The 27,903-nt window shown below is 40.3% G+C and overlaps 1 protein-coding gene across 1 annotated transcript; it reads right to left on the reverse strand.

Annotated features, from left to right (window-relative positions):
- Positions 1-810: 810 nt before the first annotated feature.
- On the reverse strand, positions 811-27,898 carry PPP4R2 (protein phosphatase 4 regulatory subunit 2). The gene is made up of 9 exons (XM_056501269.1): positions 27,715-27,898; positions 26,937-27,018; positions 10,969-11,139; positions 6,414-6,507; positions 5,544-5,581; positions 5,164-5,238; positions 4,648-4,791; positions 4,104-4,372; positions 811-3,146 (listed from the first exon to the last, which is right to left on the reverse strand). Exons 1-9 carry the CDS (start codon positions 27,746-27,748, stop codon positions 2,833-2,835), a joined length of 1,221 nt encoding a protein of 406 aa, XP_056357244.1. The 5' UTR covers positions 27,749-27,898; the 3' UTR covers positions 811-2,832.
- Positions 27,899-27,903: the final 5 nt, after the last annotated feature.

Here is a 27,903-nt window from a genome sequence, read left to right on the forward strand (position 1 = left end):
CTGTCCTGTCACTGTCACTGTCCCTGTCCTGGCCCTGTCCCCACCTTGTCCCTGTTCCAGTTACTGGCCCTGGCTCTGTCCTGTCCCTGTCCCTGACCCTGTCCCTGACCCTTTTTACACCCCTTCTTTTGCTTCCCACTGTATTACAGAACTACTTCAAGAAGTCCAGCAACTTCTGCTCCATTCACTCAACTCAAAGACTTATTTTTTAACATTTTAAGCCCCAGATCCATGCTGTATTAGAAATCTCTCCTTAGGACAAGCTTTCAAGTATTCCGAGGTTTAAAAAATCAAGGCTGACAGAGAACCTTGGATACCATAAGGAAATACTGTTAAAACTATTTTTTTAAACATCAAGAGCAGAATTAAGTGTTGACTTTGACCTTGTACTCTGAAGTATAAACTCCATTTCACTTTCCATTTCTGGTCCCATGTAAGTCTTTAATAGGGAACACCACACAAATGCTATCAGCACCTGGTGCTGGATTTGTGGGGTTTAACCTCATGTTTCCTTCAAGAAGTAGAATGCATGCAAACAGATCAGAGTCACAGGATGGCTTGATTTTGGGACAATCCTAAAGCCCATCCCATCCCACTCTGGGCCATGGAATTAGGGAATTTAAAGCAGATTTTATTAACTGTAGGGTACACATTCAGGATTAAGATTTTTGCTGTGAGGTTGAAGCATCATTTCAATTTTTATTAGGCTTTAAATTAAATTGCAGATACAGAAATGGATCCATACCTCAAAATCCCTCTGCAGGTCTCTGCAAGAGTGGCACTCAAACAAACATCTGGAAAGGTCACAGGTGCTTAAAGAACAAGTTTATTGACAATATCGTCACAAATAAACAATCTAAAGAAAATTTCAGAAATCTCTAAACTTAGAAATTTTAAAATTTTCTCATTGGCAAAATATTAAAAAAAAAGAAAAAAGAAGTGTAAGATGTCACTATATTCTTAAACTTTCCTAATTTCAACATATTGGTTCAGTCCTTTAATTTGATAACACACATCCAACCCTTCAGCACAATGAAAATGAGTCAAAGTACAATTTTCCTTCTGCAAGGGGATCTCGATCAAGATTTTTTTTTTTTTGCAAGCGTCTCCCTGAATCCTGTCTGCTCACAACTTGATAGGTAACATCAGCAAGAAATAACTTTATAAATAGCCCAACTGAGCCAAATTAATTCTGGTATTAATCAAAACCTAAATTTCCCCCAAACAATACAAAGCAGACCATGTAGTACAAGAAACTATCAGCATGCATTTTAGAGGTCATTTTTGTACTTCAGGTACATGAACTTAAAACCAAAGAGGGACAAGTGTGATAAAAATGTACTCAGATATTTCATAACATTAATATTTATTGCTTTATATGAATACTGTATTGAAAGCCCAAGCATTCAGTTTACACACAGAAATTATACAATTATATACCGTTTCACAATGGCAGTGAGCACTCATTACAATCTACAAAAAATCTACTTTACAGAAATTTAAAAATTCTAAATATCAAAAAGGTACAGTTGAAGAAACAGGTATAAATTTGGCAGCCAGTAATTGTGACTGGGAGGTTGCAGCTTGCATGTCTTTAAATATGGGAACTGGAAAATATTGAGTTTAAAGCAGTAGTTTGTGCTTTGAGCTGGTTTGAAAAAAATGTAACACTGGCTGTCAAAGTAGCATGTTCAAAAATATTTAGTTCACTTCCAAAATGTGATAGAAATCGTGGTGATCCCTCTGCACCCCTAACCCTTGTAGCTCAGGAACGTGACCGGGGTCACGTCTCCTCCTTCCATCCCGTGGTGTGATCAGCCCGATGGCACCTGCAAACCTTGGAGGAACTCTGACACTTCTCTGCAATATTCACAAGCTCCAAGAAGCACTCAAAAAGGCAAATACCTGCTCGTTTCTTCCAAGGTATTTTATTTTCAAACATTTCTTCTACAAAAGTTTCAGCTAATGTTTTGATTACAACGTTCTCAACATAAAGCACATTTTCTCATAAATAAATGAACTCCTTTCACTCAGGCACCTCAGAAGTATACAAAAATGTTGTCATTGGAACAGTTCTCTTGGAATGTGTTTACTCTGGTGTTTTCAACAATGTTAGTACTTCCAGGGTTTCATATGGGCCAGATTTCATGTGTTTTGTTTTTCCAGAGGCAAAGCAAAGTGCCTTGAGAGGTGAACTCAGTCTTTTCCTATAGAAAAAGTATTTGCTGTATTTATCTTTTATAGAAACAGAAAAATATACCCTTTCCCCCTTAGAACAGTGAGGGTACACGGAGGTGTGCATGCTGTGTGGAGATGTGTGTGTGAAACGTGTGTGTGAAATGAACACATTTGAAACACACAACAGGTTTCTTGGTGTGTATTTAAATAAAAATCCGGAAACCAGCCTGAAACCCCGAATTTCACATGTCAAATGTTGAAACTGTAACCAAAATATGAAGTAACTGCTAGAGCTGTCAGAAAAAGACAAGACAAAAAGCTTTCTTGCTTACATACAACTAGGTGTGGTGATCTCCAAAAAAGTTGTCAAAATTATAATTACCTTCCAGTTTAAAAACTTTTATTCTAAATAAAAAAAACTATACACAAACCACTGATTTGACCAAACGAAAGTTCAGCGGTAAGCAGGACCTGAAGGAGCTGGTATTCACAGTTCTTATCATGTACAACTCTTTCAAGGTTCCATCCATGGAGAAGTTTATTTTACAACCTGCTGCTTTTTGTAAAACTAAAGGTCCACTTTATTACATAAAATTATTTATACAGTGTAAAACCGGAGCCTTATGGAAAATACTGCTTCTAAGTTTGTTTAAATTAGTCTTGCTCCATGGGTTCATCTGCAGCTTCTGTGGCTTCATCACTGTTTTCCATCGGGGTCTCTGAGGAGTTGTCTGCAGTTTCACTGGCACAGGACCCCAGCTCTTCTGTGTCACTGCAGTCAGCTGCACTCGTGGCAGATGCACTGATGCTGCTGTCAGCTGAGTGTAAATCCTTCTCTGCCCGCGGCTGCTCTGACTCCTCCATCTGACTGCTCTCCTCAGAGCTCTCTTCAGCCACACTCGAGGAGTCACTGTCTTTTTCTTGATCTTTTCTGTCCTGACCAACGTTTCTGGGAGACATGAAGGACTCTAGGAACAAAGAAAGTATACAGTATTACCAAGGGATTTTCCAACATACCTTAATCGTGCTGCTTTCCACTCTGAGCTATGCAGAGCAAAACTTCCCCAGCACAGCCAAGGACAGGAAACACAGACAAACCCCAGTTTTATTAGAAGATGCAAAGAATTAGAGCCACCTTTGTCAGGATATCTAAACTATCCCAACATATAGAAAAAAAAAAAAAAAAAGTTATTTATTTAACAGCAGCTTCACTTAATTAAGCTTCACTGGAAAAAAAAGTTTAAGAAGTAACTTTTTCTGGCTTCTCCAAGTCCTCCATTTGCCTTCAGAGCCAGTTTTTTGGAAATTATGAAATCATGGCTGTTTCAGGTGTACAGCCATCATAATCCACAGGAACATTATACAAATACATGAGCCACAAAAAATAATTCAAAGGAAACTTGGAAGAAAATTATATGTATGTAAAAAATAAGTTTGTCTCTTAATTGCAGTTATTTACTTTTTTTTTTCAACTTAGGTATAGAGCCTGCCCTTCAGTGAGACATTTCCACTGTTCTAATAAGTTGTGGAGATACTGTTGCTCAGTCTCCTCAGTCAAACAACATAAATTTGCATCTGTATTTAAATAAATTCTGTAATTAATAAGGACAGCCACACTGAACTATGAACCATCCCCGTCCTGGAGAAAGGATGAGAACACTTGATACCCTAATGCAGGGATTCTTCAATTCTTGGTGCACCCTGATCTCATTTGGAAAATTTTAAGTACACTTGCGTAAGTTTCATATTGAGTGTAGGACCAAGGAAAGAGAACAGTATTGCTAAATTATGCAAAATTGAAGTACAAACAAGCAGCTTTTCCTTAAGCACAAATGGAGACCTTCAGCAACCCCAGCAGCACTGGTCTCCAGCAAAGAAAATCCCAACTCCTTGGAAGTAAAAGAAGACAGTGAAATCTGAAATACCTTCCTCCTCCTCCTCTGTACACTGCTGTCTGGCACAGGTAGCATCTTTTTCTTTATCCTGAGTTGTAGAGGATGCTTCTGTCTCTTCCCCCATGCCTGAAGAGACTTCACTGGAGGCAGTTTGGTTTGGTGCATCTCTGGTTTCCCCTTCCTTGTCAAATTTAAGTCTTTTTACCTCATGTCCTTCTGCTTCTGCAGGATCATCCTCAGAGTGCTTATTTTTCACTGGGCTGCTCTGAGCACCTTCTGATTCGGACGCTGGTGACTCACTGCAAACAACAAAACCAGATGCAGCTTTCAGTGAAGACAAACACTGTATCTTGTCACACTTTAAGAAAAAAGTAGCAACTACTTAAATTTAAACACATTAAGTGATAACAATAGAATTTGCTTCACTTATTACATAACAAAACCTCAAAGCCACCACTCCTGATTTAAAACTCCATTATGCATCCCTTAGAGGGTCAGTCTTTTTTAAACTATTTTTAAAACATAAATGAAAAACCTAAGAGTAATAAAAGCTCAAAAGACACTGCTGACAAACCTGTGTTTCTTGTCCTCTGTTTGCTGCAAGCTGGGCTCTTTATGCTCTGTGCTGTCTGGCAAACCGTTGGTTGTCATGGGAGCTGACAAGGAAACCTTCGTCCGACTCACGGGTCTGGGGGTCCCAGGGCCATTTACATTCGATCTTTGAAAACAATAATGAGAACTTAATCCAGCCTTTCAGCTAAGTATTTTGTTCCTATTTGGCAGAAAGTAATGATACTCTTCCTTTAAAAGATCAACAAAACTAAACAAACAGATGAGGGACTTCGCTGTTTTATATTGGATAAAACATTCCTCACCAACAATGTGCAAATTTGATACAAAAATTTGAATGACAAAAAAAAAAAAAAAAAATCTAAACAATGAGGTGAGAGATATCAAAATACAGAGCACATGGCATACATGTTCCTGCCTCCTCTGTCCCCATTCCCCAGTATTCCGTGGCACACCTCATTTTAAGGGTACTTATTCCCAGCACTCCACTGTTTTTATCCAGTAGAAGAGCTAAACTCACCTGTCAGTGTACCCTGGTGAATTTCCGGGGAACATAACACCATTCATCCGATTTAAACTACTGGAATTATTTTTCCTAACAAACAAAACAACAACAAAATGAATGAATAAAGGAACCTTAAATCACTTTAAGCTTGTTTGCACAGAATTTTCCAATCCCAAATTTACAAAGCCTCCACTTTTGGCCCCCAGGGGTTTTTTATTTATTCCCAAATTATTACACTTGCAGAGAAGTAGTGATTGATAACAAAATCTGAATTCTGCATGTCTGGCTTTTAGATACAACTACTTACAGCAAGAAAGCTACATCAGACACACACATGCATCCTCCCTGTTACTGACACAAGCTTGAAGTTTCATGGAAAAGAGGATTATACTCACTCTGAAGATGGATATACACAGCTGACAACCATGACATTCTGCAATATACAAACAACAAACACATCAAGAGTTCAGAAACAGAAGCTTCAGCTCTTGACAACATCCCAGAACATTAAAGAGTTACAGGAATTTGGTCCCATCTGCTAAAATATTTCTGCTCCCTCTTACAAGGTCAGCCCATAATTACACTAAAATTCAGGATTTTATTACGTTTGTTACTGTCCTAACGAGACCAGAGCATTAAGCCACGGGCCCAAGTGTCTGTAATTTCAAAGTGAGGGACCTCTGGAGAACAAAGTATTCAGAAATGCTGAAGCATCCTATTGTGGAACCACATGTTCAAAGCCTCTTCCTGGCTTCTGAAGGATCCCACGTTCTGATCCAAACTATAAAATGCCAGTTAAGGCACCTGTGTACTCTTCAGAAGGCACACTCTCTACACCACAGGATTTAAATACTGAAATAAAAGACACTAGAGGCAAGGGGCCTCCCTTCTTCTTCACCTCTGGATTTTCTCTGAAACCAAACGTGGGAGTAAATTCCTGATCAAAAGACTCAGGGTATTTCACCTGATCATTTCTACTAGGACTCCATACAAAAACTGCCAATACACCCTCCACAAACTACAGGTGGAATATTGCACAGTGAATGGGAAACACAGCAGCTGCAGCCCTGAATTAATCTTTATGTCTGCAGTTATTTTAGAACTGCTTTTTGCTGCTGAGAAGTATGAAACAAACTCAGACACTGAAGAGCAGCCATCAGCTGTACTCTGGCCCCAAGGAAAGCAGCAGACCTTTGGGAGCAATTGGGAAGTTATTAAGTGGTGGCTGTGACTGGAGCTGTGCTCTCTTTCAGAGAAATACATACCTTTTCCACACCTCTTAGAAATTTGTCTGTTCCTGTGTAATTCCTCCTAGGATCTGTCAGCAACTCACAGAGTCGCTGGATAGTGAAGGGGATGCTGCAATGAAATAATTATCAACAATTTAATTTTATTTTAGTAAGTACAACTGTTAGGAAGCAACAACATTATTGTCTTCTCTCCCTTAGTGAGAAGGTGGAACAAAACCAGTACTGAAATTTGTAACCATGAGCAATATTGGGTGGCTCCTCAAGGTTTTGTTTTCCCCTATCTCATACAAAGCAGTTTCCTGTGCTCACCACCACAAAACCCAAGTAGAGTCCTAATGCATCTTCCCACAATTCAAAGGATTCGTTTAAACAATGAAAAGGAAATCAGATCATCAACAGTAAACTTTCTGACTGTACTACTCCAATATACAGAACAGAAGCTGTAAGGGATTCAAAACAAATTTGAGTCATACACACTAGAGCTAAAAAAGTCTCAACTTGTAGTTTATTTCAGGTTTTACAAAACACAGTTACAGAAAAAGCAGTAAATGTTGGAATTAGCAGAATCATTATACTTCAGCTGTTACAAATCATCTATTTTGCTACAACTGGACAATATATTAATCTATCAAAGAACAGATCAGGAAAAATAAATAAAATAATAATAATCATCATAATAATAGATGTATAAGCTCATAAGAACCACATAAACACATTTTTGTTTTTTACAATTCTGCACTCAGTTTCATCCCTGCTGAAATAAGAAACTGACCTTTCAGACAAGCAACACTTTACAGACAATTCCTAGTACCTGAGGTGTCACACACTTTCAATCCAAGTTTAGTGTCACATTTTAACAAATTTCTGTCAAAAATATTTCAGTAAAATTACGAAGTACCACGCATTTTTACAATTAACTATTTGAAATTGAAGCCATAAGCATTTAAAATGTTACCTAAGAAGAATATTTGATACAATATTTATGAACCATTTCCTGGTTGGGAATACAACTGACACCAAATCCAGAGCAGCAGCAATCCAGACTGACATGCATGTGTGTATATATCCCCATACTGTAAATTTCCATGTTTACTATTTTCTGAGGAAGTCAGAATGTGGTATGTCCAGCCTGTGTCATGAGCTAACACAGCATGGATCTCAGGCTTTGCTCAGTAGCTAAAAAGCCACATTAGAGGTGCCCAGATCTCACCAGCTCAGTGCAAAGAGGCCAGCACAGCTCCAATCCATCATCCCACATGACACCTCACTTTAACTAAAAGCCAGTAGTACCCAGAGAGTGACTAAGTATCAACAATTTAATTATGTTTTTCAGAACTGCCTGTACATTATGTTACTGAGGAAGTCCTAATCCTCAACAAACCAGAAAAACCACAGGAACAAGTGCTCCTTCTAATTCAGTTTATTACATGAAAGCTCTTAAGCTTGAGAATAGTTCTGGCATTATTCATTTCTCTTTCCTTGCTCTTTATTGGTCAGCCAGCAATCTTTGACACCCAAATTCTTCATAAAATCATCAAACTTACAAGAGACCTTTAAGATCAAGCCCATACTCACAATATCCAGCTTCTGCACAGTGCCTTCTTTTAACAAATTCTCAGCTTTTAAGTCACAAAGAATTTACTTGATCTGTTAATATTTCCATATGGATAAAATATTAAGTTGATCTTACTAAAACACTTTTCTTTTGGTTTTCGGTTGGAATTTCATAATTAAAGAGATTTTGGTTTTTTGGTTGTTTTTTTTTTTTTTTTAATAGAATAGACACTCCATTCAAAAATCCATTTATTCAACAGAAACAAAAACATACAGGTTTTTAAATTATTCTATATCAGCCAGATCTGTAAGACATCCTGGGGAATCTATCTGGCTCATTTGGGTTTAGCTGTACTTAACTGGTCCCCTGGAATGCTGTGACAGGAAGTGTTCTGGAATATCAACAATTTCCCAGGCAAGACAGAAAACTCAAGAAACTTGCAGCCTGCAACTAACTCCAGAAGGAAAAGCTGTGTTCCTATTTTACTCTCAGCTACAACAAGTTAAAAGGAAAAAGGCAAAAGCCAATTTCCCTCCCAATTCTTCACAGCAAAGTGAACTTCATGCATTGAGCAGCAGATGGCACCCGGTGTCACACAATCACCCCTCTGCATGGAACTGCTTCACCATTTACAAATGTTTTTAGCTGGCAAAAGCCAAAGTTAACTTCACCTCAAAAACTCTTCCTGGTGAAAAAACTATTGTTTTAGAATAGTTCAACAATGTGATTTTAAAACAGAAGCAATTTAGATTGGTGTAAATCTATAAAGGAATACCAATGTGAAGTTTGTGAGCAGTATGAGAACTGATAGTAAATGCTCAGAAATTTAATTAGTTCAGCACATGAGCTGCATGAATAGTCCTGATCTGCCCACTTAAGGTAACCACTTATAATTCTATACCAACACACACAAAACTGCACTTCCATCACTACAGTCCGAGTGAATTACAAACCAAAAATTCCTTTGGACAGGATTGAAAAGGGATCTGGGAAAATTACTTGTAACAGCTATATTAAATTGTAGCAAAAAAACCCCAACATAAATCAAATTTGGATTATGATCTATTTTATTCATGCTGTGAAAACTTCTGTCATGACAGATTCCCAATAACTTACCTAGAACTTCCCTGTTTCACTAACAAAGGACAAAAGGATTTTTAAAAAGGCAGAAGTTCCTACTCCAAAGCAACTGTAAGAGAACTGTAAAGAGAATCTGGCTTTGCAAACCTGTGCAGATACCATGTCAAGTAAGACACAAACAGGTTAAAAGAACCAGGTTTGTGCTTTGTTTAAAAGGCACTTCAGCTAGAAAGACCCCAAAACAGGGGTCATTCTTAATGTGTAACTTCTTCCACTCAAATTAAGAGTTTTTACAAAGTTGCTACTTTGAATGAACTCTTTCCCTCTCTCTTAAACAAACACTACTGAAAACATCCCAATAACAAAATCACATCAAGTAGGTTCCTTGCCTGCCCTGGTACCCTGAAATGACACCCACAGCTCTAAAGGAGCCTGAATATACAAATCACACCCAAATCAAATCCAAAACCTGCTGCTGTTACTTTTTGGACACATCTCCACACGATTCAGCTTTTACATTCACATCTTCCCTGTGGGGGTTACAGGATTTGCTAAATGAACCACTCTGCAATCCCAGATCCTGAACATCCCCAGGCCTTATTTCCTTTAAAGTAACTAATGGATGCAGTTTGCTTCCTCAAAGCCTGGAAGTTTCATAGTATGAGGAAACTGAACACCATGAGATGCTACAGCAAAGGATGAAAATAGCACAGGCACAGCCCAAGCTCCAGACTCATCATCCAGAGGTTTGTTCAGTGCACTTGGGAACAACAGCAGATAACAGCAGCCCATTCATTAGCTGTCCCTGGGAGAACATTACCCATTCTGTGGGCAACGAAGCATTAACAAAAAGCTGGGGGAGGCGGGAGAGAGGCAGACTTGAGCATAAAGGATAGGTTTGTTTTTAAATTCCTGCAGTGAAGCAGCCCGGTATAAATACTGGGGAGCTGAGAACAAGCTGAATTTTACATTCTTAGAAGTCTCCTACATGAGAGCAACTGTGGGGGGAAGTGGAGATTTGACTTAAAGACTCCTAAAGTGCAAATAAATGAAGCAGCATGGAGCAATGACAGTATAAATTATAAATACAGCATCAAACACAATACTAAGGACACGTCAGTAGCATCTCTGAAACTGAAATTTCAGAGTATCAGGAAGGCAAGATTTAGAACATATACCCATTTATCAAGAAGCTGAGAAAAATGCTTCAAGTCTCTTAACAAGCACCGAGCACCACAGCTAGGATGACTCAGCTTATGGCAAGTATGTAATCCAGTTTAGAAACAATAAAAATACTACACAAGCTAGTAAAAAGAACACACCAAGTAAGACAAAAACATCAGGAGCTTTATTTGAAAGGAAACAAAATCTTCCAAAATTAGGGCAAAAGGCAAAGGGCACAGGTACATTTCAATCTAGGGCACTGTCAGCAACAGATCAAACACCCCACGTCCTTCAGCTATAAATCTGAACCCTGCATAATTTAGTAATTCCAACCCAGGTACACCTTCACCTCATAGTCACACCCTGTTTCTCATAGCATGATTTCTTCAACTGCCACAAAACAATCAGGAACTGAACACCAGAAGATCTCTTTCCATTTGGAATTTCAAAATGCACTAAAAGAAATCTGACTTTACTGTCTATTTAACCTCCTAAATGTACACAGTAATATGACAGTTCTTTGAACTGCACTGTTTAAAAACTAACTACATATTGAAAAAACAAAGTGAATGACATCACACCATGTCACACTTTTCATTCACAGACATAGTAATAAAATTCAGAAATTCCTGGAATATATTTCCAAGGTGCATATTTGCTTCTGCTCATCTATTCAAGGAAGCAAAATGAACAGTCACAGTACAAACTACTATGTTAAAAACTGGGGGAATATGTTTGTTATCCTGATTTTAGAAAACAAAGGATACATACCCATTAAATCCAGTGACAATTTTCAGGATTCTTTCTTTCATCTCTTCAAAGGGAATATATTCCACGTTTGGATTGGGGGGCCCTCTTGGTTCAGGAGCTGAGGTTCTGAAATCATCCATGACTTTCTCCAGTTTGAAAATAAAATAGCCTTTAAACTGAGACCACTGAACCCTGCATAAAACATAAGCATTGAGACATGGGCAAGTTAGTCCTAAACCCAAAGAGCAACAGTGGAAGTTTATGTTTGAATAACAATGCTCACCCTGGTATGCCAGCCCTAAGATAAACGAGGCAAGTGATGCTGCGTCTTTTCCTTCCTGAATTTAAGGCATGGTAACTATTCCAACAATTACACTGGAACAATGTAACATAAATCAACTGCCTCTAACAGCAGGGAAGTCATTTCCTTAAAGAACCGATATCCACTGCCAATGCAAAGCTAAACATGAAATATACACGTGTCTATACAATGTAAAGGGAGCCTACAGTGCTGCCTATAGCTTTCACTGTGCTAGTAAGAGGTAAAAGCAGAAAAACCCAAACAAACAAAACCACCCCCCCTCCCCCCCCAAAAAAAAAACAAAACACCAAAAAACTCCAAATCACCAAAAAAAACCAAACCCCTCCTCCCACACAAAAAAACACCCACCACACCAAAACACAAACAAAAACACAAAACACTGTTTCAAGTCTGGAATCCATACAGCAACTATATACAACATTATCTGCTTCCCTCACTAAACCTTAACAAAGGCCTTTTATAACTCTACACAAAACATTTCACTCTTTTTTACTTCTTTTTCTCAAAAAGGCAACTATTTTCTCTATCACAGTTGGCACTTGTTGACGAAAAACTGAGCAAAACAACTTTGATTCTTGATAAACATTCCCACAGCAGTAAGCCATTAAGATGTTTCCAAACTACGTCCTGCCTTACAGCTGCAAGTTTCATCATTTATAAATTCTAGATTTTGAAAATTTCAAGCAAACACATCCCTGTGACTGGGTGCAGGAGACAAGTGCTGAGCCAGCCCTTCCCCAGCCATGGCCCCACAAGCAGACACTGAGGGCCTCCCTGGGATGGTGCATGGCAGGGCAGCACAGGGAGCCACGTGAAAGCAGATTCAGTTCAGGATCGATTTGTTTCTATTCCTGTTGATGCAGGAGCTTGTACAGCTCCAGGACAGAGAAAAAAGAAGAAACAGGGAGTAACAAACCAACAATAAACAAAGAGAGAAAATGATCTTTGACATTTATCTGCAGCACATACGATCTGGCATGAGCAGCCTCAAACCAAACAAGTGTAAAATGTGAGCCCCTGGACAGCCCTTCAGTTTCTGCTCAAAGCAGCATTAAACTGTCTAGAAAAGTATTCAGCCAAAGCTCTCTCTCTCAAGGCTGCCTTTGGCAGCCCTGACTATTTCTGGCCCCATGTAGCAGCTGCCCTTCTGTGGGGCTGACCCAACTATTTGTGCTGTGAACCACGGGTGGTGATGCTTTTGTTTCACCAGCACCAGCACCACCAAATCCCAAACCACAGGCCAAGGAAGCTCTATCAGCCTGCCTGCACCAGAAAAGCAGGGCCACGTCATCTTTGCCCTAATTTTCTCCTTTGTCTCAAAGAAATAATTATGAGATGAAAAGGGGGGGAAACTACAGCTCAGGTTTATCTATAGAGATCCAAACACAAAGCCCCTTTCACTAGGAATGATAAATTTGCAAGAATTCCAAAGAGGAAAGCAAATCTCTGTCTTCCTTCACAAGAGACCTTTAGGCACCTCACAACAGGAGGGGTCAGAGAACTTAATGAATAATAATAATAAAAATTAATAAATAAATAAACATCAAGGTTCTAAAAGGTAATGGTGTGGATTAAAGAGCACCACTGAGTCTCACTGGATTGTCTCCAACCAGCATCCTACACCCCAAGCAGAATACTATGTTCCAATGTACAATATCAGGCATTACTACTACAAATGTTAAATTAAAAAGCTGTATAATTCTGCAGTGTTGCCACCATGAAACCAAAGTGTTAGTAGCAAATCACAGATTTAATACATAAACACACCACAGCCACAGTAAATAACTCCATGACAGTGCAGGATTACTCCCCACAGAGCATCCCAAGTGCTTTACTTGCCTCATGAAAGGAAATTCCACTATTATTCTAAACACTCTTTGACAACCCCATTTGGATATATTTCTGCACTTTAAAACTTGAGCTGTTCTTTGCTTTCCTTGTTACTTATTTCTTGCTGAATAGTAACACTTATCTTTTCACAGACTATTTGAACTAGTGTTTGAAATAAATCAACAACATGAGGTTTAAAAAGGCAATCTACTGCCCCAAAACAACACCCACCAGCTCCCTCACAATGCTGAAATAACAGAAAATAAAGATGATAACATTTTGCCCATATTGAGAAGTTGAGAAAACTATCACTTGGATTTGAAACTACAAATTTTAATTAGTATTTCTCCCATTATAAAAAGGCTAACAACTTACATCTGCAACACACTGAACTACTGACATAGAAAGCATCTCTCAACCTGCATTCCAAACCACTTGCTAAATGACTGCTGACCAGGTAACACAGGACAGCTTACTCACAGAGGCAGCTGTTTAAGGATAAACTCATCCTGCAATGACAAGGTGACCACAGCTAACCCAGACAGAGCAACACCAGCTTAAATCACCCCACCAAGCTGCTGCTAGAAGCTGTGTAAGCACAGCAGAAGGGGCTCAGCACAGCCTTGCTGCTCACACTTTCACTCTGTTTCTACAGCAGTTATTTCCAGGATTCCCCACTGCTGGGGCTGCAGCACCAGGAAAGCTGAACTGCTCAAAGGCCACTGTGACACTCAGTGCAATCTCAGACACAACTGCAATTCAAACAATAAACACAACTGTCCCGTGCATCTCCTGACATCAGTGTTGTTTAAATAATGAACTCATTTCTGACCAAAAAAGCCCAAAATTATTTCTGCAGGGACAGTATGATTTTCTCAGTTCCCATTTACTTAGTGGAAGTGATCAAAAGTGAGTATCACAAGAGCCAAGTCACCTTTCCTGTTTTACCAGTCTATAAAAATGACATGTACAAGTTGGCATCAGCTGAACTTTTCAAATTCAGGTGTCTCATCCACAGAGAAAACCAGTCCCTTAACAACAATGGGGAGAAATGCTTGGCAATACAAAATTAAGATTAAAAGTCACATATCCTACTAGCTATCAAAGTAATCCTTATCTATACCCCTAGAAATTTTAAGTTATCCCCATTCACTGAAAGACTTGTTGCTTAGAAAGACAGAAAACAGAAGAGACAAACAAGTTCCAAATATCTGTTTCCTAGGAAAAGAAAAATATTCCACATGTATCACAAGCTTCCTGAGAAAGACCTCTATTTTGTCTGCTTTATTACTCAAGGTGAGAACCCAAAACTAAGAGAAAAGTTTGGTCAACACCACCTATAGTTAGATCAAGAGCCAAATAGAAGCAAAAGAAAATTCTTCTACTCTCTGCTTTATGTACAAGCTCATCAAGTTTTACACACTGGAAAAATAACTGATAAACATCTTAAGTTCTGTAAGAATAACAAATGGAAGACATTCCATGGAGAAAATACTGTTCATACTTTTTCCAGAGCAAGCTTGTTTATAAATACTTGCTCTTCCCACTCCCCATTGCACATAATCAGCCTTTTCTTCCAAACCATATTCTTCCTGTCCACTTGGGAATTTGAATCAGCAACTTTGAGAGCTTTTACAGCTCTCAAAGAAAAAAGTTATTCAGAATGATGCATGATCTGAAAGAACACCTTCAAAAACAATACCTTAAAAATTAGCTCATCCCAAAATGTTTTGGCTCAGTGTACTTTCATTCTAGAGAATGATGGCTCTGTAGTTATACACATTTTCTGTACATCAAGGCACCCTTCACTACAATATCTGGGTCACCCTGTATAAATTACCTGTACAAAGAGCTCTCCTGGGCTAATGAGCCTGGAGTTCCACACATGCTCCAAATCATCCAGGAAGAAATGCCAGCTTATCCTAAGAGTCCTCTGCTTCCCTCCCACCAGCTCCTGCACCATCCTTCCCTTTTATCAACCTAAATGATTTGCTCTGGCAAACAAAAAAATCAAGAGGAAGAAACTCATTTCAAGTAAAAAGCACCTAACAAGAAAAAAAGTCAAAGGACTGGCTGAAGAGAATCTAATCAATCAATCACAGAACTTCAGAACTACAGCTTGTATCCATACAGACACCACCCACTTCAAATTTTCCCAGGATGCACAAATGCTGGCAGTTTAACTCAAAAATTTGTTTTTTAAAAAGCACCTTTAAAAGTCAAGCAATAAATGAGAGCACGGAAGCTCACACAGAGTCCAACAGTTCAGTCTTTCTACCTTACTTCAACATTTTATATGTGCTAATAATGTGCTTCAAGGCATGAGAAGATGTTTAACATCTTAATACTGTACCCCAGTGCAGGCCCTAACCTTGCAATTCCATTAAACATTAAACATAAGAGAAAAATGGATGGAAGAGATTTCAGTGTTTGAAGCCACTCAGTTGTGTTTCCAAAGTCAATCAGGAAAGCAGACAGCACCTGACCAAACAGCCAATCCTACAAGGAACATCAGCAAGCTTTGAGAAGATTTACATATAATTAGAGAGACAACATGACAAAAGGCTAGGAAAGGGTGAGGGAAGACATGAGACATGAAATGAGCAAGTAGAGATTTAATTAAATGACCGACTGTGCAAAAAAAAAAAAAAAAAAAATCGCTAATAATTTTTTTTTTTTTTTTTTTTTTTCCAAAAAATCCCACAAAATCCCAGAATGGGACCAAAATGAGGTGAAGACAAGAAACTTAAACCCTGAGATGAAAGCCACAAAGGAGGGATGGGTAACTCCACAGTCAGAACAGTGCAGCAGTAACACACTGAGTCACTGAGAGCTGATGAAGCAGCAAAAATATCTCCACTGCACAGGGAATAGTAAAAAACAACAACAAAAAGAAGAGAGATTAATTTAGACACAATCTAACATTGTCAGAGCAGAGCCATGGAAGAACACAATCCTAAATAGCTCTGTTCTCTAATAAAAGCAATCAATCTATTTCACACCTGTACTTGATTTGTTCTTGGAACTAATTCATTATTACAGATCAACAGAATTTGCCAAGCAACATCAACCAAGTTTAGAAATGCACCAATTCTACTTGATGAACAGCATCTTCAGCAGAGAACAGGCCACCTCAGACAGAAAGCAGGGCAAGCAATCTGATGCAATGCTTTGATTTCAAAGAATTAGCAGCACAAAGTTGCTTGCAAGGAATGACTGTGTCTCTACTAACATGATTTGCATAGGATTCATCCTTCCAAACATGCATATCCAAACAAAATTGCATTTTACATGGAAATAATCTAATCATATCATTCCCAGAGTGTAAAACACATCCCCCCATACCCTTATCTCCTGCTTATGCTTGTCCTGGAGAAACTGTGAAAGCAGCTTTCTCTCTTACCACAATGGTTATTGGGGAGGAGGAGAACCAGCTCAACACCTGAACTATTGTGTGTCACAGAATGAACTGGTATTTTCTTCTGACCACTGGGTAAGTTTCTATATTTGATTGTTTTGCCACATGGTATAGTCACTTTGGGAGATAAGGTGTCAACGAGAAGAGCAAAAAGCCTGAAATCTTTAAGTTGTTTGGGCAAGACCCGACAAGGATAAAAATCCCTCCTATTTTTAAGGGAAAACTATCCACATGGAACAATGACATGGCTCCCTCTCACTCATTTAGCACTGCAAGGCTTTGCTGTAACAGTGCATCCCCATACCAACACATGACTTGGACATGAGGTGGAGGCTGGGCTGCCAAGTCTCCAGGAGTGCAGAAGACAACTACACTGACTTACTCATCTCCCTTCTTAAAAAGTGCCATACAACATCAGACATAACCCTAAGGGAGTGCATATGGGTCCTACACTTTAGACAAACTCCAAAGATTTTAAGATTCAAACTCCACTAAGCTCCCATCAAAGCAAAGCAAGGCAAAACCTAAAATTGACTGAAGAACTAGAGGAAGAATTCAGAGTGCCTGAAACAAGGCTAACTCCTGAAATGAAAGTACTGCAATTATTCCATAAATCTTTCTGGAATTGCCTTACAGATTACAGGTTTAATTAAAAAAAACATTATGTTGAAGAGATGTTAAGCTTCCAGAGACCCAGCTATGTACTTAAAACATGAAGAGTCCCAGGAGTCCTGGTGGGATGTCTGTCTTCAGATTTCACAGTGTTTAAGTTCATTACAAAATTACTTGATTTAAATTTTAAGAGGATGCCATCTGTTTTGGAGAGATGCTGAATACCACACAGAACATAAAATGAAACCAAAGTAGATCTACTATTGATTCTGTTCATTAAACAAGCCATAAAAGAAATATCAGAACTTAGTAAAAAGGAAATATTTCCCTCTCCACACTTCTGCTACTATTGGCTCTTTGACAAGCACAAATTTAAAAAAACCAACCAAACAAAAAAAAAAACCAAAAAAAAAGCAAAAAACAAACAAGCAAAAAAGCCTACTGAATTAGTATATTTAGGATGCAAACACTTACATCCAGCTAAACTGATTTTAAGGCAATGTCATCAGAACACACAAGGAAAGAACAGAGGACAATGTCTGAGGGAGTCACACAACATGGAACAAGACATGTGAATCGCTGGTACCATCTTTGCCTCCCCAATTTTTGCTGACTTACATGACACTCCCACAGAGACCTGCTAGTAGGAAACAGGTGTTTTGAAGTGCAGTAACTTGCCAACTTTAGTAACTGTTTTTTTCTTTTGTGCCTTGTTCTAGAGCTCCTGGGAGATGAAGATACACTCTAAGACACAGTAATTTCCCCAGGCTGTCAAAGGCAAAATTAAAGTTTCATCCAAAACAAGTTTATTCCTTTTCTATTCTGGTCTATCAGTGGGATCTCCAGAACTATTTGTAAAGCGAAAAGGCAGAGAAAATGAAGTGCAATCACATACCTAATTCAAACCCCTGGCAAGGCAGCAAACTTTCCAGCATGCTCTTCCATAGCCTCGATGCAAGATGTATCCAACAGGAATATTTTCAGACCAGCAAATACAAAAACCCAAACCTGTTGCCATTTGACATGCTAGCTTAATTATTTATGATATAAACAGATTGCTTCTTAAGCAGGTGCGCTTTCAATTTCTTCAGAAAATGCCTCTGAAAATTTCTGGGATAAAAAGCTTCAGCACTGAACTCCCACTACCAGGGAGATGAGCCATGCTGAGGTTCCCACAGGGATCCCATCCCAGAGCAGAGCAGGAGGGTGCTGCCCCACCACACACTTAACCTTGTCCTTGGTCTACACCAAAAGGGGCAAGCCTGCTCTGCTGCTCCCACACATTGCTGTGATCCCACACACAGGTGGGGAGGTGAGGCAGATCACTGATCTAGCCACAAAATTAATGCTGCAGATAAGGCAGAGTAAGATGTGTGATGTGACTAGCAGGGAACTGAGCCATTTCTTTAAGCAGCAGCAGCAGTACATATTTATCAGGTAAAAGAACTTATCTCACCTAATTCCATTTCTGTGTCAAATAGTCTTTGCATTTTAAACTTATTTTTCTATTTCCCTTGCTTTATTTTAACAGTATTTTGATGCAATTCATTTTAGTGTCATGATTTTGCATGCTGCTGCTATTTTCACCATTCACACAGTGCAGATAAACATGGGAAATTCCAAACAATGACAGCAGATTTAGACAGTAAAATCCCCTGTACACCAATGGAGACTGGCTTCTCACATGCTTCTGGCAAGCAGACAAACACCTCAATCTAACATCAAATCAAAGGCTTAAGTAAGTGCTAGATTCTTTATGAGTGTTTCTAAATGAGCAATAAAAGTTAAAAGTTGAGGTGCTCCAGGTAGGGTGGATTTCCTGGAACACTGTGCCTTGCTGCAGAGTGTGCTCCTGTTAGGAAAACACTGGCAAAGCACTCGTCCTGGGGGAGCGTCCTGTTCCCTTTCACCTGATAACTCATGTAAAATTAAACACTCTCACATTTTATCTTCAGTAGGATTTTACCTCATGTTACCTTTCACTTTAATTAAAAATATATTGAAGAGTTCAAAGGAGGAAAAACTGGTATTTCCCACAAGCACAGGAGGTGTTTTTCCATTTTCACTCACTGATTGTTGTCAGCCTAAATCCAGTCTTCGCTCTCCTTGGGAGCACAATGAGCTCATTCCAGAACCAGGGAAACTGTCAGACATTAGAACTACATCTACTTCAGTAGTGTGAGTGTTCACCTCTCTGCTTGCAAATTACTACTGCTCTTGCCAGGAACAACAAAGATTAAGACTTAGTTATGGAAACAGGCAGCTGAAGAAGACATTAAAGCACTATCTGTAATCATCAAGGGACTAATTCTGATCTCTGTTGATAAATATTCGGCTGACTCTAACAGAATACAGCTGTCCAACACAACAGAAAAAAAAATTCAATCCAAAATTTTCTAGGAAGTACATTTGTGAATACAGTTAGCTAAAACCAAACTCAAGTACTTTTCTTTTTTTTTTTTTTTTTTTTTAATTTTAAACTCATAAACAAAAAAATACAAGATTACAACATTCTTCATTCAAAAATTAACTTCCTTATAGCAGAGTAGAAAGCAATACAGGACATCAGTGTTGCCTCAGGTATCACCAGTTTGCCCAGAATACCCAAATCCACACAAGAAAAGCTGCAGCTCCTCTGGTAAGTGTAGCTGTCACTGTTGTCACCTCAGAGGTGCTGCAGGCCACAGAGATAGTATGATCAGATGTTTACTGTATCAAGCAATAAAGCTGGGAAATCAGATTAGGAAAATGCACCCTGTGCAACTACTCCTGGATCTCCATTGCAGTGAGTCCCTGTGCTCGTATGCAGTGTCCCAAAAACCCACAGGCCTCCCTCAGGTCTCACAGCAGCACTAGTGGGATCAAGGCAACTGCACTTGTTACTGATTCCTTCCAAAAGCAGAAACAAAAGCCACTCAACTGGCTTCTCCACCAGGCAATTCAGCTGACACATTCTGAGTTTGGGATGACAGCTGTTCCCTACCTCACTGACCTAATCCACAGGCATTAGGTGTTTGTGCATCATCACACTCCCTGCCACTTCCAAGCCAAGCATCACCAGGTATTGCCATCATGGAAATCTTGTCATTGTCTTCAAGTAGTTTTACTTCTAAAGCTGAGACCTGCCAGATATTTATCAGCTTTGTGGAAAAGCAGCATCAGTCTGGTTCATTCACAAATTCCTAATCCACTTTCCCCAAATCAAGCAGACTGCTTTGTATTCCTCCTTCTGTGTGCACCATTGCCTTGTTCCTTTCCCCCATGTGCCATCAGGCACAAACCTTTCCAAAAGCTTCAGACAGAGAGAGGGATCAAGGCTCACCAATCACAGTCAAAATAGAAAAACATTCCTGCCACTGAGAAGTGTACTATGGAGTGAACAATACCCAAATGCCTGGGAAAGTCCTTCAGATGAAATACTAACAAGCACAGACCCCACAGAACAGAGATTTCAGGCCCACTGGAAAATATCAGAGGTCACACTGAGGCAGCTACTACAGCAACATCACTGAGAGGTGAAGGTACAATCCAAGCGAAACCCTGAAGATGACAACAAATGCTATCAAGCAAGGCAGAGAATGGAGCTTAAGGAGAAGGATGACCACAGAATACAAGTGACCACCAGAAACATGTGCAAGAACCAGAGAATACATGGTGGGAGGTTTTCTGTGCAAAATGACATGGACTGGTCGTCATCAGGAAATGTGCTCACAAGAAAAAACTGTGTATAGCAACGGGGAAGGAAGCCACACTAACTGCAAATCTGAAAGTGCAAAGAGCTACATTTGTAATTAAAACAGACCAATCACCCTGAAAACCTCAGTGCTGCAATCAGTGTTTGCCTTTTGCCTTTCCTTACACGTGTATTCCATAGAGTCTAATGTTTATTACACTCAGTTCATCACACACATTTTATAATGGCAGTTAAAGTCTGACCTTTACACTGTAAACCCCACTCCCAATAGATATGAAGTGGCAGCACTTAAAATAAAACACTACAACAGTGTGTTTCCCAAAGCAGCAAGTGATTTCATTGATATCACCACTGACTGCTCTGAAGTACTACAGCTACGTAATTCACACATACAGAAATTTTTGTTGATAATAGAGGTAAAAGAGCAAGGAAGCTAAATTAGTGTTGACAAAGGTGCATCAGCAGGCTTTTTGACCAAAGATCCTTTTGAGACATCAGTGGATTGTGAAACAAAAAACAGTGTCAATGGAATGCAAATTCTGAATGGATGAATGCTGAATGGAATGGAGTTAGTGAGGAATAACAGTGGACAACAATGCAAGGAAGTTTACTCACATCTCCTTGCTTTACTGAGAACATGGAAATGGAAGAATCTTACACTATCAAAGGCAGACAGAAACTTCTTTCAGAAAAATATGATCCTGCTTATTACAGCAGAAACTTGAGAATTTTTTTATTTCATAAATCATAAGGAATTCCATTCCCCAAATAGGCTTTAAGAATTCCAGAAAGTAAGCTGTCTCCAAATTAAAAAAATGCTAGAACACACATGCTGAGCAAGTAAACTGATTGTTGAATAAAAGCAGAGAAGACACTTTAGGGGAAAAAACAGATTTAAATTTAAGCATGTGAAATAAGCCAGAAGACATATGGCTAAAAAAACCTATACATTTGTAAGAAGAGAAAGGATATTATACAAGTACTCAGAGCACATGGTTAAAACACTTAAACTGAAATGCAAACTTATTCTTGTAGGAGCTCACAGCTACTGTTTCTCCACTTAGCTCTCCTGCAGCTGACAAGCTATTTCACTGCTGTAATAAACTAATAGAAAAGTTAAACTGATTCAAAAAAAGCTTAAAAGGATAACAAGAAAAAAGTTCACAGCTACATAAGGTAATGAAACAGCATCAAAAGGTCAAAAGTATTTTTGCCATTATCTTTGGTAGAACTGCAGTTATGTAACATACATTTACAGTTATGTAATTTACCAAAGGCGAATCATCCCTGATCCACCTGACTGACTGCGAGCAGGGAAGACCAGAGAATGCTGCAGCTCAACCTGGGCAAGGCACAGCAGCACAGGCTGCCCTGCAAAGCTGCAGCCCCAGTGCAGCAGCAGGCTCTGCTGCAGGGCTGCTGGGGCCGGGATCCAAAGTGCAACCACACCCAGTGACAAAGGCTGGTGCTCAGAGCCCACAGCAGGGCACCCCTGTGCTGGCAGGGGAGGCTGAGCACCAACAGCCCGTGCTGTGACCAAGGCTGCCTCTGGAACACAGGCTGTGCTGGTGGAATCCAGCTGCTGCCTCTCACCAGTGAAGGGCTCACTGCATCCAGGGAGGTGGAAACAGATTCCTTTCTGAGATGCACAAGTGTGGGGTGAGAGGCACTGGGCCCAGGATGCTCCAAGGGAAAGGCTCTCCTCAGGACACATGGCTAAGCAGTGAAACAGGGAGCCAAACTGAGCCTATGGAATTGCCATGACTGGAGATTTTTAGAAATGCTACACAAAGCCCTCATCAATTTTATTTAACTTTGGAAGTAGCTCCCCTTGAGCACAGGGTCTGCCTGGATCACCTCCAGAAGTCTCTTCCAACTATCCTATGATGATAGTATGGATTTGCCCTACAATCACATGAATTAAACTTGACTCAAGAAACTACGCAAAAAAACACTTGTGTTGGCCCTCAGGGAAACATGTGAAGAAACAACTTCTGTTTTCAGGCTCAGATGGGGTTCAAATTAACATTTCAGAGCTTCCAAAAGAATTTCACTACAGGAAGGAATAAAACCAGAATGTGTTTTAATGGCTGTTTATGCTGCACCAAGGGGAGGAACCGGTGTAACTGCATCACATCCTGGGCAGTGTTCTCTACTCAGGCCTAGGAGGATTTTACAATTAATCACTTCTGCCTAGGAACTGTATTGCTCCACATTTTGGTACTTCACTACTTTCTGGATTCCTTCACTGTCAGTAAGCTTCTGCATTATACTTGCTGCTACAGTAAGCCATTAAAACTGCACTTTACAGGTTCCCTGCCCCAAGGCAGAAGTGGGGAAAATGCATAAAAAACCCATAAAATTTTTGATTGCTTTCCTTTCCTAAGTGTTATTTTCCACTTTAGAAAAACCAAGTTTTCCTTTCCAGTCCAAAATATTGCATTTTCTTGGTAAATGGCCTAAATAAATGGTTTTAAAACATTTTTGCTATGTAGGGGGCAGAGTGACTCTAAAACCAAGAGAATTTCCTATGAGAGAAGAGAAAACATTTTAAATACAGGACACAAGATCCACAATTTGTAAGTGATCTTCATATCTATTTTTAAGAATTCTTTAGAAACAACAAAAAATTTCACTGTTGCATTTCACTTCTAGTACTGCAGTGCTGCGTTTTCCATCCCATCCCTTAAAGATCTTTCTACTTCAGGAAAAACAGATAGGTGGGTTTCTTATGAAAAAAAAGGGCACAAAACCTCATCCTGTTTCTAGAGGTCTTTCAGATACAGTTAAGTACAAGGACTAACAAATTTCCTCTCTCTTCACTTTCCTCAGTGTTGCAAGTCACACTGATCTGTTACAAACTGGAGACAAGGAGGTTATAACAAAATTCCCTGACTGTACTTGGTCTCACTAAGGAAATTTCATGTTAGTATCTCAGTAAAAAGTTGAGGACTATGTTACTCCTCCGTAAACAAAAAAAAATTCCTAATAGTCAAAGACAACTTTAAAAAAGGTTGAAAAACAAACTTTACATTATATTTCACCTAAGGCTAAGTCTTACCATGGCAACTGTTAAGAAATTAAAATATTTCAAAGCAGCCAAGCAATAAGACTTTTGCTTCTGTCACCTCTAATATAGGAAGTTTAGACTGGCTTTTGTAAACGTAGGCCATAATCTCACCGGCAATTAAGTGAATGGTTAACTTTGCACAAGAGGAAAACTTCAACTTCAAAAAGATGAAATGAATGCACATCATTGTATGATCAGGCATTTTACTGCACAGCATTGATAACACCACTAAGCTTCCACTGATAACAGAACCAAAATTAGCAATGTTTTTGTTCCACACCTCCCTTGTAAGTGAAAAAGACCTCTAATTACAATAAAGATATGAAGAGCCTTATCACAGCTGCAGTGTGGCTTTGCCACCTCTCACTCTTTGCTCCTCCCTTCACCACCTCTCCAGTTGCACTGCAGTTGGAAGCACCAGCTACCAGGGACAAAACACGTGGATCCATGACTGAGCCTTGTCCAGAGGAGTCAGGACTGTGAGAAGCTCCTGCCCCAGGTTCCCAGTGGGCTGCAGAAGCAGCTCAACAGCCCAAGTGGAGCAGTGACCCACGGGCTGCACCAGCCAAGGCTGCTGCCAGAGAAATCCCAGGAAGATCAGAGCCTCACCTAAACCTGCACCTACCTGTTCCCAGCTCCCTCAGATGAATAAGCACTTTGGAACAAGTGGGGGCAGGGAGGTACTCAGGGACCTTACCTGAGCCTGTGCTTTCCATCTGTTGGGAGAGCTACTTGTGCCATGACCAAGCTTGGAGGAGAACCTAAAAAGTCATTTGCATTTACTTCATTACTACCTTTTCAAACTAATTTTACTGAGCCACCAAGATCTGCTGTGTCTGGAAAGTATGGAGGATGAGAACATTGAAAACAGGATGCAGTTTACACTACAAAAATCACTGTTCATGATGAAGTTAAAAAGATGACAGAACTTCCATGAATAGCATATAACTCTCCCAGAATAAAAACTGAAAACAAAAATATTTCACATTTCATTTGTCCTGATTTTCACATTCCACTTGTCCTGAGTATTTGCCTCAGTACTTTTTGTTTGTTACATTAGGAACAGGCTGTGACTGAGTAAGATCCATTGTTTTTCAATAATCAAGTCTGCAAACCACGGGTGTAATTACCCCTGACTAAACCATCCTCACTGCTTGTTTTTTTTAATCTATACTCTGAACTTTGCAAAAATCCTAACAAATGTCACTGCAAACTACTATTTTATCTTCTCATTCCAAAGTATCTATTTGTTACTGGTTTAGATTCTATTACATAAAGTTATTTTTACATACATGAAAATAAATACTATCTAGTGCATTTTAAATTTGCATGTATTTGGTAGGTTTGCCTCTTCCAGAATACTAATTGTACAACAGTCAAGCTGTGCCAGCCTAAAAATACATTAAGTTATTAAAAGGCACATTAACAATCTTCATATGAGTGATTCCCAGATTTTAATTTTTACTCTTTTTTTTCCCTGATATTTTAATGCATAACACATCAGTGAGCACACAGGCATACAGACTTTGGTAGACAATTTAAAGCAAATTTTATATTATAAAACAATATTTCCATGCCTACCTCAAGATTATATTAGAACTTCTGATGTTCACATCCAACACTTTTTAAAAACCAATTTAATGCAACTGAAAGGTTCAAGATGGCTGAAGAGAGCTACAGACCCCAAAAAAACCACAAAGAAAACCCTGGAAACATAGAAGGCTGGATCTGTGTATCAGATGACAGATCCCAGTTCAGGTTTAAGTTTTTAAAAATAAAAGAAAAATACTAAAAAATTAACCTGGAATTCCTAAATGAAAATAAAATCGGAGAGGAAATAATTTTTCCAGTAACTTGCTCCTATAGAATCACTTTTAAAAAATCACTTTGGAATATACATGATACTGGCAGAAAGAGTAAAAATATCTCAGAATGGGAAAAATATTTTAAACGTAGTGTGGACTTACTGTGGTGTGTTTTTTTCTGTATAATAAGCACTACACCAAAATATTAAGCATTACAGCTGTGTATGTCTGCTGAGCATGAGCCTTCTATTCAAAGAGCAAAGTACATTTCAGAACTTGTTTTTCTTCCTAAACCATTAATCCAAGCAGCACTAGCAAGCTACCAAAAAAAAAAAAAAAAAAAAAAAAAAAAAAAAGGAAAAAAAATAAAGAAAACCACCAGAACCTACAAAATCTTTTACAAGTTCGACTCTAGAAATTAATACAAAGCCCCTGCGGTCACTGGCTGGTCACAAAACACTGGTAAAAGCACATCTCCCCTGCTGGAGCCGTAGCCTGGCACTAGGCCTCAAAAACAAGGAGACAGCCTGGGCGCCAGAAAGTGAGCACAGCTCCGGCAGCGCAGGCGGGGAAGCCTTTCCCCTTCCTGCCAAATACTGATCCGCAAGGAAGTCACAGCGGCGATCCTGGAAGGAGCGCGGCTCCCTCCACTCGCACCTCCCGGGAAACCTCCGGGAAACCCTCCGGGAACCGGCACAGCGAGGGCAGCAGAGGGAAACTCTCCTGAAACACTCACGGCAGCACCTCGCCTGCAAAAGCACCTCCGGATTGTCCCCTCTGCACCAGCAGCGTCCAGACACAACCACAGGATGGTTACAGAAAGGAACAATCCGAGACACTGGTATCTTTATGTAAATAACACAATTACATACTGCAAAAGCAGTTATACAACAGTGTATAGCAGACATTGCAACAGCAGCTGAACATGCCACTTACAGAACCCGAACATCTCATAAAAATCCTGGAAAAGCAACAGGTTTTTTATTGTGCTGAGCAGGATCTGAGAGACCTGACAGATACCCCAGAGCAAAGCCTATAGGAAAAGCCTCCCCTCGTTAGCTCAAACTATCAGCAAACTAAATTAATCTACACAAAATTAAATGGGAGCTAAAAAAAGCTTATTTAGCTCACTGAAGCAACCTACAGGCAAAAAAAAGAAACCTGTCAGAATCTCATTGACGAAAAATGCAAGAATTGTTTAAATCACAACTGAGGACCACCAAAACAGTCATACTTACATCGTCTCTCCAGTCTTAGCAACATGACAAAGAAACTGATCCAGTATTGGACACACTTCCTTCTTTCCTCTCTTCTCAAAATCTGTTGGCGTGAGAACGACACAAAAAGAATGGTAAAAGAAGACGGGACAGAACAAAAATTCACAATAATTAATGGTTTGCTTCAACTATCAGTACAGGTCCCACAAACACTGTCGTGCTCTCACAATGCTCCGGCTGTTCCCATGAACTCCACCAGCCTCCCAGCCCTGGGAAACATTTTATTATTTTTCCTGCGGAGAAACCGCACGCACCAGAGTAGCAAAAGTTGATTTGCAACTTCTTCTGAGCAGCTACGGCACAGAAAGAGGCCGATTCCCCCAAGCTGAGCCCAGAACAGAGAGGGCTGGGGAGGGAGAAGGGACAGGTCCGGGCTGGGCCGGGATGCGGGGGAAGGGGCCGGGATGCAGGGAAAGAGGAGGAAAGAGGGAGAAGGGGAGGCCAGAGCGGGGGTCCAGGGCGGCAGCCGGGGAGCCCCGAGAGTCTCTGATCCCGCTCACGCAGCCCCGAGGGTCGTTGGGTAGGAAAATCGGGGGCTCTGCCCTCCACTTCCCCACAACGACCCCCGGGCTCTCCCCACCGTGCGGGACCCCCCGCCAGCGAGCACCCCCTCCCCACAGCGCGGGGACCCATCGCCCTCAGCGAGGGGCGCTCCCCCCACAGGGTCTGAGGGACCTCAGTCTTGCCCTCAGCGCGGCGACACCGCTCCCCCACCCCCGGCCGCCAGCCTCGCCGCCACCTTTCAGCGCCTCCTGCAGCCTCTCGACGTCCATGATCCGCCCGGGCGATTCCCCCGCGGCTCCGCGCGGCTCCCCCGCCCCAGCGCCGCGCAGACCGGGCCGCGCTCACAGCCAGACCCCGCGCTCAGCGACGCTCCAACATGGCGCCCGCGCCGTGCCCGTGCGCGGCCCCGCGGCCCCGCCCGCCG

Source organism: Oenanthe melanoleuca, chromosome 12, assembly GCF_029582105.1.
Source record: "Oenanthe melanoleuca isolate GR-GAL-2019-014 chromosome 12, OMel1.0, whole genome shotgun sequence".
Lineage (NCBI taxonomy): Eukaryota > Metazoa > Chordata > Aves > Passeriformes > Muscicapidae > Oenanthe > Oenanthe melanoleuca.